The 14897-nt window shown below is 32.0% G+C and overlaps 1 protein-coding gene across 1 annotated transcript in view; it reads right to left on the bottom strand.

Moving 5' to 3' along the window:
* The window catches only part of LOC129233995 (integrator complex subunit 4-like protein 2), a gene marked incomplete at its 3' end in the record, with an annotated part of 41951 nt that overhangs the window by 7087 nt on the left and 19967 nt on the right, over positions 1-14897 (bottom strand). Inside the window, exons 6-11 of the mRNA XM_054867904.1 lie at positions 12679-12796; positions 12455-12526; positions 6988-7156; positions 6516-6721; positions 3737-3879; positions 1682-1797 (exon numbers count right to left, since the gene is read on the bottom strand). Of these exons, the coding sequence (XP_054723879.1) occupies positions 1682-1797; positions 3737-3879; positions 6516-6721; positions 6988-7156; positions 12455-12526; positions 12679-12796 (824 nt within the window). The remainder of the gene's footprint in view (positions 1-1681; positions 1798-3736; positions 3880-6515; positions 6722-6987; positions 7157-12454; positions 12527-12678; positions 12797-14897) is intronic.

The raw sequence follows: 14897 nt of genomic DNA, 5'->3' as shown, positions 1-14897 counted from the left end.
TTCCAAAACACAAATCCTTACAATTTGCAACATAATACAAAAACAAAGCGGTCGGTTCAAAGAGCAGATTGGGAGTTTAGATGTGTTAAATAAAAGATTAAAAAAACTTTATTTTGTTCAGTCCACAACATGAAGAGAAAACAGATAGGTGATGCAAAAATTTGGTTGTTGTTGGAAGATGAACTTTTGGAGAAAGTTCATCGCAACACACCAAAGAAATTTGGCTACAGAAAAATAATGGCTGACACTTATGTGAAAATTCAAGCTAAAGGACACCTTTAGCAGCAACAGAAACTATCATTGCTGCAAATCATGATTTAAAAATGGCAAATGTTCCTTCGCTCACACAGAGCAGAATGATGGATAGATACTTCAAATTTCCAAAGAGATGTTGCACTACAGGTAACTAATACAGTACAACCTTGATATTTCGAATCTCTCGGGATGGGAAAATTTTTTGAGATATCGATTTTTCGAGTTATAAAGGTTTTTAAAAAATTACACTCCTAACTCTCACATTTGCACACACGTACACTATATGCATTTATATATGTACTACTGGACCACATCGAATTACGATCAATAAAGTAGTCTTCAATATTTCACTAGATTTGAAATTTTCTAATTGTCAAAAGTGCACAGGATAAGATTTTGAAATGAACAAAAATTTCAACTTGGTTTTTTCACCTAAAAATTTAAAAATTCTAATTTTATCTTTAATCAGTAACCTCACATTCAAAAAGTTCTCAGCAACCATTTTGTAGGAGTTAAAAAAGCTAAGGAACACATTTCCGTTTTCGCTTGAAAACTGACGGACAAAAAATTGAACCCCTTTCCTCAAAGTGGACAACATGTTCGAGAGAAATGCACAAAGATTCTAAATTCTGGGGAAAACACTGCACCCCCTTCATGCCAACACTCCCCTATTATCTTGCCCCAATCCCTTATTCACAAAATGTCCAAGAAAAGGGATGAAAAACGTTAAGCAATTCTCCCTTAATTGGTTTTACTACAAAAATTGTCGAAGCAAAACGACAATTGAAACTTGCTTCTGTGCAAAAAATTTCAACATATCAAGGGTTTCAAAAAATAAATTTCGAGATAACTATGAAAAATACATAGGGGTTTTTATAGAAAATGCTGGGGAAAATTTTTGTTTCGAGATAAGGAGGTTCAAGATATCAAGGTTTGACTGTATTTGAATTCCTTACATGACTGCTAGGTTAATTTGTTTCTGGTGTATAAAAAGGTAATGCAGACTATTATGTCATGATTGGTAGAGCTAAGTGTTGGTATTTGTACAAGTATATTATTGATATATTTATAGTTTCTTTCAACAGTTTACTATTACATGAAGTGCTTATATAAATTTTCCTTTTATAGCTACATAAAATAGAGTCATACATCATTCTACCCAAAATCATAACCTTGCAGTTCGTTGTATAGTGATAGACAATTTTTAATATTAGTATCATAACAACAGTTTGAGTGATTTCTTTTAACATTTCTCGCAACAGTTGCCATAGTATGAAAACCAAATTTTAATTTACTCAGCTGACAATATTAAATTTTTAGCATATGAGGTACAAGAGTTTGATTTCCATTACAAAGCACTTATTGAACCTAAAAATTCAATGTAAAACAATTGTATTACACTTCATAAATACAAGAGAAAGGATACAAGCTGGATCTTCAACATTTTGTTCAGTCATATCAATAAAAGGATGAATGCTCAACAACTCAGGAACTAAAGGTAACGTTAAATAAGGGTGTCTTTCGCCTAGTTTTTGCAGACATCTATGATCAAGTAGAAATATTGAAACTACATGCATGCATTTAAGCAAACAAATATTTGCCAAGTCATTTAAAATAACCATTTGGCCAGTCTAATAAACAAGAGCATGCATTCTGTTGTGGGCAGGTAAACTGCAGAGCCTGCATTTTTTTTTTTTTTTTTTTTTTTTTTTTGCATTTTGTCATCTATTGTACATAAACTTAACTATGCAAGCTTGCTTATTTGGTTTCCACTGAAAATAAAGCATGAAAAAACATCAAATTCCAACATTTCTCTATTTTTAGTATGAAATTTAAAACACCTTTCTTCAAACATCTCAAAACCTCATTTCTGCACATTCTTTGCTTTACCTTCCCACAGCAGTATTAGTTTTGGTAATTAATTGTGCCAAAATGGTAAAAGTTATTAATTAAAAAAAAAAATGGTTAAAAACTTTGAATTCATTATTATTTTTTTTTTTATTCACTGAAGCGATTTTGCTTTTATAAATTACACTGAACTCAAAAATCAAATAAAAGAACAGTAGCTTAGAGACAAAAATTTGAAATTATACATAACAATGCAACAACTTTGTTTCGATTAAGTTACAAAAACTAATGTAGACAAATAAAATGAAAACTAAATTTCAATAATAAACATTTCTGCTTTAGTTATAAATCACTTGCCTAAAACTGTAATAAGAATAAAAGACTAAAATTGTAAAAGTAAGTCGGTGAAATCAGCATATAAAATTTTAATAAGAAAAAATAACACATCAATTAAATGCAAAAGAAAAAGAAAGAACGAAAAGATAGAAATACTATCCACCTATTTGCTTAAATCAGCATCAGTAAATAAAAATGACATAAATAAAAAGTTTATGGTAATGAAATAAAAAACTATAACTACATTGACAGACATTAGTATCATAATCTGAAGTAAAACCTTCTTAATTTTGTGATTTAACAAGTGAAAAAAATTTGCTAAAATAATATCTTCCTCAAAACATAAAAGGTAAATAAATAAATAAATATGATTAAGGAAAAATAAATTAAATAAAATCTACAATGAAAAATAAATAAACATTGATGAAATTTTTTTTTGTCTAAAAGCATGTGACATGACACTTGTGACCAACTTAGTGTTAAAATCTGTTGATAAACTAATCAAGAAAAAAGAATGTCAACAAAACAAAAGCTATTGACTATTCTTACTTTATATGAGACAGAGTTTACATTTTCTCAGCAAGAATTTTAGAAGCAATAAATGAGCATCAGTTTCAGAAATTTTTGTTTTAATTTTTAGTTTTTCAAGAAATGCCACTATTTTTTGAAACCTTTCCAAAAATTGGTGAATTGCAGTAGAAGTTCCAAACAAAAATTTATTTAACAACCATTTGTTCATTCTAAAGGTCTCAAATTTGAGATGTATGCGTCTGTCAAATTTTATGGTGTGATAATTTCATCTGAACATGGTGCACACACACAGGAGAATATTTATTTCTTGCAAAAATACTGACATGTAAAATTATAATTATGTATTTACTCACAAACATAAAGTAATGCAAATATGTAATTATCAAAATTAGATTATTCAATCAACACTTTAATTAATAACACAGAAAGAAATTTAAAAAAAAAAGGAAAGATTTGCTTTTAAAATATTTTTAAAAGAGAAGGTAACTAAAGTTTTCAAAAAATATTTGGCACTAAAATATTTAGAAATTTTTCTTCAAATCGATTTTGGAATTTAGAAGAAATGAGGGGAAGGCAACAAGTCAAAAACATATTTAAAAAAAAAAAAAAAAGCAAAGCAATTTCAATCATGTATTAACAGTACCTTAAAAAAAATATATCAAACTAAAAAGTAACATAATTGGTAAGCAATATTAAACTAGAGAAAATGAGAAAAAATGAATAGTAAACTTGTTTTATGAAAAAAAAATGAAATAAAGATTCATACTTCCAAATAGAGCGCTTGTCTTGAGGATAGCGCATCAAGTTTTTCAAAAGGCTGTCAACACAAAATTTTAAACACTCTTTTGTTGTCAAGCGACAAGCTGCCAGCATAGCATGCAAGGCTTCTCTTAAATCCATTGAAAAATCCTAGAGATGTACAAAGAATATGAATTAGAAATGGAACTTAGACGATACGTTTTTAGTAGTATTAAACATGCCTGCACTTCAAAATATATTCTAACAATTAAAGCACATAACAGGGGATAAAACTGCTGGGAAGGCCAAAAATACTGATTTTACTGACCAAAATTTGTAAAATACTGACCAAACACTGACTAACTCTAGCAAATAAGCAATATCACACTTTGTAAGATGGACACTTGTTTTACAAGGCCTAATTTGTAATGTAAACATAATTTGGTAAAATTTTGAGTAAAAGTTGTCAGTATAGTTTGCAAAATTAGTATTGATGAGCAGAGACTAACCAAAAAATTTATATATTGTATGTGGCCGCCTGCGACCCGGGCTTTGTTGGAACAGCAGACTCACATTTATATGTATGTCTTGCTCAGCTGATGCCTTAACTGCCTTGGACGTATGTCGCACACGTATAACACTGCAATATTTGCAAAAACTACTTTTTGAGAAAAATCAATTTAAATAGAATGCGCCTTAGCTTAAATTATTATAGTAACACACTGACCCATCTCAAAAACAAAGTTAATTTTTTTTTAAACGTTTGTGTTTGTCTTGCATTTTAATAGGACTAATAAAAATGAACCAGGGACATGAATACAACGCAAAATGGACAATTTTTTACTTGTGACGGCGTTGTATTAGGTGTGTTATATATACACAGTAAAACTCCTCTAAAGAGGACACTAAATGGACAAACATTTTTGTGGGTAACAGAGGAGTGTCCGCAGGAGAAGGGTTTTACAATTTTAGTTTATTTTACATTATTCATTTTTTACTCTCAACCTAAATATCTTTATACTATACAATTAAATGTCTCCATAACTTTTTAACTGACTAGTTTTTAAGTATATATATATTGTAATAATCAACGCTATTTTATCAGGTTACGTTACATCAAATTGTATTTCTAAACCTTAATAGATGCATCAACAACTGCAAACTTTCGGATTCATCATTGCCACAAAACTGCTCACTCTGACATATTCTGTTTTGAATTCAACACGATGAAAGCAGCTTGCTATTGTTTCAGTTAGCAATTTGCAACTAGTCTTAGCGTCTTTCGTCTTGTTGATCAAATGCGTTAAATCTAGCATATTTTTCTAGCATTAAATTTCAGTCTCCATAAGTGGAAATTGAGTCGCATTGATCCATAACAGGCCCAGCTCTTGGGGTAGGCGACCGCCTAGGGCGGCAGATTTTAGGGGCGGCTAATTTTGAAATTGAAATATTTTTAAGTGTATAAATATCTGTTTCAGTGCTATAAGATTCAATGTTTCAATGCTAAAAAAAATGTTAATAATAATAATAATAATTCAGAGTGTGTACCAGTGCTTGGATATGTAAAGCATAGTTCGGAATTTAACTAGAAATTCAATTCACTTTTAGAGGCGGCAAATTGGGCAATTTAAAAATCATTTGAATATATTAACATCTGTTTCAGTGCCATAAGATGCACTACTTTAATATTAAAAATACAATTCGAAGTGTGTACCAGTGCTTGGATGTGCAAAACCCAGTTTGGAATTTAACTAGAAACTCCCCAATTGTGTGAACACTTTACAATAATTTTTATTTTAGTTTATTATTATTATTCAATGGGGGAGGCACTTGTCAATATCGCCTAGGGCGACAGAACTACTAGAGTTGGCCCTGTCTATCAAGAAAACAACATGCCTCTTTCCCCTGCAAACATTTTATCCAAAATCAGAAGCCTATTAGACATAATACTGGTTCACTGATTGTCATCCTTTCACGTTCTTTAATTTGAATGCCAGTCAACTCGTAAATGATTTAAATTCAGACCTTTAAAGCACTGAAGTTTGGTTGGATGACAAAAGGTTTCCATTTCATGCTATCTATGGTGCTCATAAACATTTCTTTTGAAAATTTCTCACCAGAGCAGCTTTCTGTTCGCTAAGACAGAGTTTTATCCTGCCGAACTCTATAAAACAAGTGTGCTATAGAGATATTCATCAACTTTATAAATGTAACAAACTTTCCAATGTTTAAGTATTTTGTTCTCGAAATTTATTTTTTTATTCCTATAGTCAGTTGTCCACAAAAAAAGAAAGATCCATGTAAATAGCTTCCAAAATAATGTCCATGTCGTATTTGAGGGTGTTCGTAGTAGAGAGGTTTCTAATACATTAGGCTCAATGCCTTTATGCCGGGGAATTAAAACCTGTCTGGATAAGAGGGGTGTCCGTTATGAGGGATTTCACTGTACTCACTTCTAAAGTACTATCATTTGCATTGCGCTACTACCAGTAAAATTATTCCCAGCTATGGTATGCAATATTTTATATTTTCATTTTATTCTCTTAATTCTTATTTTATGTAAGTAAACAGCTTTTTGACAGCAAAACTCTTGCACTTATTCTCCTCCCTCCCTCTAATACATTGCATGACTACGCTCATCCATGTAAAAAAAAAGGTGGCACTGGGACTTAACTTTAAATACTTTAAGGACAAGGCAACCCATAAAAAAATTAATAAGTCACAAATCAAAGTATTTATTTAAACCTTCATAATTAAAGAAAGGGGAAAGCTTTAATAAAATGAAAATAAAAAGCAGAGTTATTTACCTCTAAAACCACTAAAATTGTTTTTAACTGATCCTCTCTGAGCATGATATGAAGACTGATTTCTTGCAAACAATGGATAGCTTTCAAGCACACTTCCTCAGTTTCATCATTAAACATATCAACAAGAAAATCTAATGAGATGGTTGCGAATGATGGAAAATGAGTGGCAAGTTTGCAAAACGAATCAAGGGTTGCAGTTCGAACTTCTATAATAAGAAAAAAGTTTAGTAATACATTTTAGATAATATTAACAAAAAATATAAGCTGCATATTTATAGGGCAATTTTTTCATGTACAATATCAAAACTTTCTTTTAATGTAAATGTTTTGGAAGAAAATGTATTACATTTTGAGCAATTTTGAAATATTTTGCAATTTTTTTAAAAAATTTATAACTTAGCCCTAACATGAAAATTAATGAAAAAAAAAAGTTAAAACTAAATGCTACTGCAAAATGTGTGAACATAATGACCTTGTAATTCATCTTCAAAGCCATGAACAAAGGCTCCACAAGCACCAGAACTCATTAAGCTAACATTATCATCTTCCACTTCTTCCTTGGGAGCTTCAGTCTGCAGCTTTTTGCCAGTCGACCATTCAGAATCATTTTCTTTATGACCTTCATAGCCAGACTTCTTTTTCTAGAAGGTAATAAAATCCAAATTAACATGCACTATATCAGCGGTTCCCTTGGGCGCCCATATGCAAAATTATAAGGGGGGTGGGGGCTCAGATATTTTCACCATGGTTTAGCAGGATATTTTCCCCACGGAAATTGATTTCTGGACAGATTAGAGTCATTAAAATTTGACATTTTTAATAACTTATTCATTAACTGCTGGAGAAGAAATGTTTTTACATTTTTGCAAAGTAAAAAGTACTAAAAACAAGGAAGTTCTGATTTCAAAGGGGGGGCTCAAGCCCCCCTTTGCCCCCCTATATGGGCGCCCTTGGCGGTTCCCAACCTTTCCCCCCTATGTGAACCCCTTCGAAACTCCGAAAGAAGTTGGCGAATCCCTTGGGTACTAGGTAATAAGTAACAAAAAAAAAAAAAAAAACGCACGCACACACACACATAGACAATAAAATTTGGGAGATTTTTTTCAGTTTTATGCTGCTCCATAGTTTATAACAAGAGGGAAAACATAATTACAAAATATAGAATTGCAAATATTGCTACGAACTAAAATGATCACTAAAAAATGAATGCAAAACAAATTCACCAAAAAATAAACACAGCGCTTGGTCTTTGTTGAGCTTCAATAAACTTTTTTAAAAATTTGAAAATGTGATATTTGTGGAACAAAGAGGCCAAAGTTCGGCAGAAATTTTTCTGACACAAGGGTACATTCATCTCGATTATCATTAAATCAGCAGTCAAATAAAGAATGATCTTTAAAATACCTTTCAGGGAGCTGTCTCAGATTAAGTAAATGAACTTTTTTCTTACAGTAAAATGAGAAAGATCTGTAGGTTTAAGTCTTCTTGAAAAGGACTACGAGCCTAGCTGTTTGATAAAGATATATTGCGTGCATTAATCATTTGATTGCTGAAGAATTTTTTTGCAATTATGCTATAAGTGTGGAGTAAAATGCGCTTATTGAAAAATAATTAAAATTTTTTGATCGAAATTTTTTCAGAAGTTTTTTTATAAGGATTTTAATCTCTATAATAGATTTTTGCATTTTTCTTTTACAAAGGGGGGGGGGTATAAAATTGAGGAAAGTCATCGCATTTAGGGAGGGACATGGGCACCCCTAGCTACATCATATACATAAGATCTGAATTACAAAACATCTTATCAAGATGGTTTGTAATTCAGATCTTGATAAGCAAATATTCCAGCAATTTATTCGAACAATAATAGCTAGAGCAGAGTACCCATTTGGGGGGGGGGGTCCTTGAAGTTGATTATATCACTGAAGTTAGAGATTTTTTAATAAGGGATTTTAATCTCTTAAGTAGGGAGTCTTGTTTTTTTGTGGGGAGGGGATGTTCGGTAAAATTGAAAATGAGGGGGGGGGGCATTGCACTTATTGGGGATTGGCAGCACTAGCATTATTATCTATACATTAAGATCTGCAACAGAGAAAAGCCTATGGAAATCTTGAAAAATATACCAGCAATTTATTCTAACAATAGCTAAAGCTGGGGTGCCCATTTTAAGGGGTGAGGGGGAGAGCATGAGGCTGGCTATACCGCTGAAATTATCAGAGAAGTTTTTAAAGAAGGATTTTAGACTTTTCAATAAGGGCGCCCGTTTTTTTTTTTGGGGGGGGGGGGAGATTCTTGGTAAAATTGAGGGGTGCCGTCACACTTGGGAGGAAGGGCTTCCCTTACTATATTATTTGTACATCGAGTTCTGCAATAGAGAAAAGTCATCTGTCACTTTGAAAGGTAAATACAGTTGGCTCTCTGTTTAACGACTTTCAAGGGACCACAAAAAATCGTCCTTAAATAGAATGCTTTTAACATTATAGTGGATCATCTGGGACCGTGAAAAGCCATTGTTAAATAGAGAAAGTCGTCAAACAGAGAGCCAACTGTATTAAAGTAGTTTATCCCAATAATAATTGCTAAAGCAGGGATATGCCCATGGGGAGGGGAGGGGGATGAAAGAGACTGAAAACTGAAATTATCAGACATGTTATTTCAAAATGATTTTATTGTTTTTAACAGAGGATCCTGGTTTTTTTTTGGGGGGGGGCAACGCACTTGGGAAGAATTGGCACCCCTAGCTATAAAAGTCATCGGAAACCTGGATCAGTAAATATTTCAGTAATTTATTCTCATAATAATAGCTAAATTAGAGATGACCAGCCGGGGGGGGGGGGGGAAAGGTAATGAGACTGCCTTTACCATTGAAATTTTTTATGATGTTATTTTAAACAGATTTTAATGTCTTTTATGAGAGGTTGTGTTTATTTTCAGGGGGGGGGGAGGTTATTAAAATTGTGGGTGTCATTTTTTGGTGGGGTGGAACTTGGACCTATATCTATGCATGTCAAGATCTGCAATTGATAAAAGCCCTCGGACATCTTGATATATAACATATATATATAAGTAGCACTCCAGTTATTTTTTCTAATAATATTCGTTACAGCGACCCTCCCCTCGCTCATGTGGTGAGGGTGGTCACAGCACAGACCAAATTGTTGAAATTTTTACAAATGGTGTTTGAAAAATTTCAAGTCCCTATGAAACAGTCGGTGAATTGCATTTTTAGGGGGGGGCGGTACCGTGTGTACTTTTGAGTATACACGGGGGGTAACCCCCATATTTAAATCTGCACATTAATTTTTTTTCCTTTACATAATTTGCAAAAACCATACAAGCTGGAGAAATGCAAGTTCATTTTCGGTTTTCTACGAAACTTGCTGTTTCCCAAAAAAACGAATATCCCAATATATGCTACCCTTAATTCCGCAACCTATGTTTGATAAGTCATATCTATCGGATCTTGAGCGAAAAAGATATAACTCCGCTAGTTCCGATACCATTTCAAAAGAAAACGCAATTGGTATTCTCTTGAAAGCAAACTCGCAATCGTCAAAGTCGAAAGACTTGCTTTACTTCTCGATCTCCGTAAATAACCTACAATGTTGGAAGTTCTCAGATGTGTGGAATTATTCATTTAATTGAAGGAATTCCGTTCCTTGGATTCTATCTAAATTTCTGAATGCAACAAGTGAATTCTCTTACAGCAACCCTGGTTTCAAGGTTTCAATTCGGCATGGTGCTGCTTCTAGGATAGGTTTCTAGCGCCAAAATGGGCGAGATACAATTTTTTTGTTCTGCAAAGCATGAAAAATTCGAAAATTTTGCTCGTAATCAGAAAAATGGAAAAATACATGAAAATCCGTAAAACTTCTGGGAAATCTGAAAGAGTTGGCAGGTATGATCCACTCGTTAAGCAGAAGGAATTATGAATAAATATGTATTTTTAAGTCATTATTTCAATTAGTTCTTAGGTAAGTCAGTCCAACGATATGTAAGACAGATTGAAATCTGAATATCGTTACCGCAGTAATAAATATATATCAATATATTTAGGTATATTGCTCAGCCCTAGTGACCAATATGCAACAGTGCGCCTACTATTAGCACAGTCATAACAATATCAAGTAACCTGAGTGAGTTCATTTTTATCTGACTGATAATCAAGAAAGTAACAATATGTTTTTGACTTAATATGTCGCGATTTCACTTCAAGTTTTATAATATTAGGTGTGATTGTGACATAATTGAGTTTAATCGTTCCATTTTCATTCATCATCTCGGCTAAATATGATACAGCTTGAGACATTTGATTTCGACATATATTTTCAGTCTCATACCCCATATTTGGCAAAAATTGTAAAACCTGCCGAAATATTGAGTCATCTGTTCATTGATGAAAAATTCAACGTTGTTGTGAACGAAGACAGTGATGAAGACTAACCTTACTTAAAAAATCTTCATAAATTATTATATCAACTGCCAGTTAGTTAACATAATTATGTTAAACAGTGTCTAAATCATAATAAAGTTATTTTGATGCTCAAAATTTTTGTCCTTATTGGATCAAGGTTGAAGAATTATTCCCAATAGCATGGACAAATTATAAAACCGTATTATGTACAATTTAGCATTAAATAATATTTATTAAAAAGGTCTATAATAATTTTTTTCACATTCCTAATAACTTCATGAAGGATATGTCTTAGTTTTTTTATGGTTTTCTTTCTGTTTTTTCCTTGGCAAGATAGTATTTTCAAAATTTAAAAAAAAAATCTTTTTCATTTTCTTTTTTACTGAGCAGAGGATTTTTACCGACTCAGTTCAAATGATTTTTTTTGGCAATAAAAAATATTTAAACTTCTTTAAACGCAAAATTATGGAAAAAAAATCATTTTTTTAAATTTTCTTCACATTGTTCCACCACTTCAAAAAATTCGAAAAAATTTCCGAGTGTAGAATGTGGTGCAAAAGATATTTTCTGATAAAATTTGGTGAGTAACACTTTTCAGAAAAGCATTGAAAAAAATATTTAAGTTTTATTTTCGTCGCCAAAAACCGGCTTTTTGTTTAAAAATTATGACTATAAATTTTTTTTATGTGTTTTATTCCTAAGAATAAGGGAAAAAATTACCATTCATTAATTTTGAATTTTACTATGAAAAAAAAATAAATAAAAACCAAGTTTTTTTAAAAAAACTTGAATGTGGTTTGAGATTAAGAGCTGAAAATTTGGCTAAATTAATTTTATTCAACACCAAAATGATCCCCCAAGTGCGAGTCCAAAAGGCAGATTTAACATAGAAACTCGGTTACGGCTTTCCTTCTTGGTTGGCATTTTACAAATAATTTTTTTTTCTTTGAAGCCTTTGATCAGCTGTGATAACACCCTCCATTATTTCTTCTTAGTCCTCATTACTATTATCGGAAGCAAGAAGTTAATGAGTTAAGGAATCTGTGATGTGATGAGATAATACATGCATCTCCAATTTCAAGAAAAGTGTCGCCAGCTCTGGTGCTTGATTGTCGTGAAGGAAGATTGGACGACGATCAACGGAGACCCCTCTCAGGACAATAAGACAGAAGAAAAGGAATACCAGAGTGGCTTCAAACAGCTGTAAAACAAATTTATCTTGGGAAAAAAAAGAAATCTAAAAAAAAAAGTTTGAGTGAGTCTTGTAGAAGAAAAATTATTTTGAATTGTTTGTAGATAAACATATCAAGGAGATTTCCTGGAATTCGGTAATGTAAAATCTGGAATGTTTTAGCATTATCAGTATAGCTTTTTCAGGAACCACGGAAAATGATATTGGAAGGGAGGTAACATATAAAACGAACAGCATAAAATCGGAGTAACACTGTATAACAGAAAAGAGCAGATTCCACTCACTTTACAATACTAATATAAAATATTGAACAATACTGAAAATTATTATATTTACCCTTAATGTTGACATTAACTTTTTGTCAAGAGTTTGATTGAGGAATTCCAAGCTCACATCTGTAAAGCCTCCCTATAAATCAGAGAAAATAAATTCTTATTGCTAAGAAAAAAAATTACTTTTATGAATAACAAACTAATTCTGTTGGTGAATGTCTTTAGAAACAGTCAAACGTTTATGTAACAAAATACAAACAATTAAAGATAGAATTTAAAAGAGCAAACCAAAAGTGAAGCAGCAAGCACTCGAACATTTGTAGATGGATCAGTAATCATTTTACAGATTCGAGCAAATGCATCATCAGCCAATCTAATTTGCTCTTCAGGGCTTATGGAAACCAACCTTTTTTCCAAAATGAAAATAGAGAACTATTAATATTTTTTGCATTAACAAATTAACAATAGTAATAAGACAAAAAATATTTAGATTCATAAATAGAATGTTTTAAAAAGAAACTTCAGATTTAAATTACATTTACAGAATGTAATTTAAAATAAAATACTTGCTTACTTCCAAGGTCCTTTTATTTTGACATAAAGTAATATCATTTGTAGAATATTTGAAGACAAAAAATACACTTGATGAATTGAAATTAAAGGTTTCCTAATGTGATTTTCGTAACAATTTGAAGCAGCCAAATAAATCCCACATCTTCTCCAGGGTCATCATTAAAAGGGGAGGGGGGTTTCAATTGAAACCCCCTTACTTTCAGAATGTCATTTAGTTACATGTAAGTTGCCATAATTTTTGCTGTTTTTCGTCATTTTGTATTTTATTATTATAATTTATATTGAGTACAGTCGATTCCCGCTACAACGTGATCCAACTTACGCAAAATAGCTATAATGGGAGTTTTTCAGGAGCAACGAATTATAGCGCTAAAGCGAATTTCTCGCTCTCAACACGAAAATATTTCGAAAGGAATAAGCTTTGGCTTTGTTATTGACTTCGGGAATGTACTTTCATCCTTTCAGCATCACTGACTGTGCAAGTTCCCACACGCTGCACTATAAACATAGTTCTATTTAGTGTGTATCTATCACCACTCATCATTTTTTATTTATTTATTCTAAATATGAAAGGTAATGAAATATTGTGGCACCTAGGCACGCTCTTTCATCTTAAGTTTGAAGATGGAAACAAAAAGTGTAAATTTGTGACAATTTAAGAAAAGGTTAAGATTCTTGATACACTTGTACAACTGGAAAGTGGGTCGAAGGTAGCACGACAATTAGGTTTGAGTGAATCTTTCATATGTATAATAAAAAGTAAAGAGAAGGCGATCCGTGTAAGTCCAGACCTTAGTTTTAATGTGAAGCTTGCAGATTAGTGGTCAAGCAAAATGCAAATAATATGAAATTAGAATCTGCTCTTGTATTGTAGAATATATGGAGATCCTGAAAGAGGGGTGTTATCATAGATGTAAATGTTATAAAAGTAAATGCGAAGCTACTGTATTTAAAAATATATTAGAATGACGATCAGATTGCGCAGCATAAATCATCATCTTCAATCTTTCAGTTATAAATGTAACTTATTGTATCTACTGTAAAGCACTCTTACAGTACAGTGCTTTATTATTACTACATACTGTGCGTACCTTACTGTTTTATATTTATGTCTCTCTCTCTCTCTCTCTCTCTCTCGCATTGATCATTGATATCGTAACAGTATTTTATGCTGAATAATGCAGCTTTTTCAAAAATACGGAAAAATCAGTTCTTTATGTAAAAAACAGTACTATATAGTTAAAAAATTGTCAAAAACAGTTTAAAAGGTGTTTAAAAATGTCTAAAACGATTCGGTATGTTAATAAAAAAATCATATACAAAACACTTTTCCACAATTTCAACTTACGCGAGGAGTCTTGAAACACATCCCTCGCGTAAGTTGGGATCTGACTGTACATATTGTTGGCTATTGAAAGAAAAGTTATCAATTCCCATGCAAATTCGTTCTTGCACGTCGGCTGGGTGCGGGCTGACGCGATTGACGTCATCGCCAATTGGCAATCTGCACGTGCCGAGTCGACGTGCATAAGACACGTGCATTGAGATGGAAGGATGTGGTGTTTGGAATGAGTGTGGGGTGACTATCAGATTGATAGATGAGATTGTTTTTGTTTTTAAGCGATTCTGTTTTTATTTTATTATCTTGTAAATAGTTATGATTGTTCAAATAAAGGACGAGTTTTTCAAAATCAGATTTTTCTTTCAAGAACAACTGCTACATGGGTTTAGAACATCGGGAAAGTTTAGGAAAGGAATTTTTTTTTCCAACACATATCTTTTGCTCTCCCCTACTCCCTCAGGAAAAATTCAAATGAAAGGCCTGCTCCCTCCCACATCTTTTGGTGTTTAAATTACTTTAACTGATTATATTTTCTGGTGAGTTTATTTTATTTTATATTTATTATTATTTAACTTAAAATATTTTTTAATAG

The sequence above is a fragment of the Uloborus diversus genome, unplaced genomic scaffold (assembly GCF_026930045.1).
Source record: "Uloborus diversus isolate 005 unplaced genomic scaffold, Udiv.v.3.1 scaffold_888, whole genome shotgun sequence".
Lineage (NCBI taxonomy): Eukaryota > Metazoa > Arthropoda > Arachnida > Araneae > Uloboridae > Uloborus > Uloborus diversus.
This window is presented reverse-complemented; position numbering and strand designations above follow the sequence as displayed.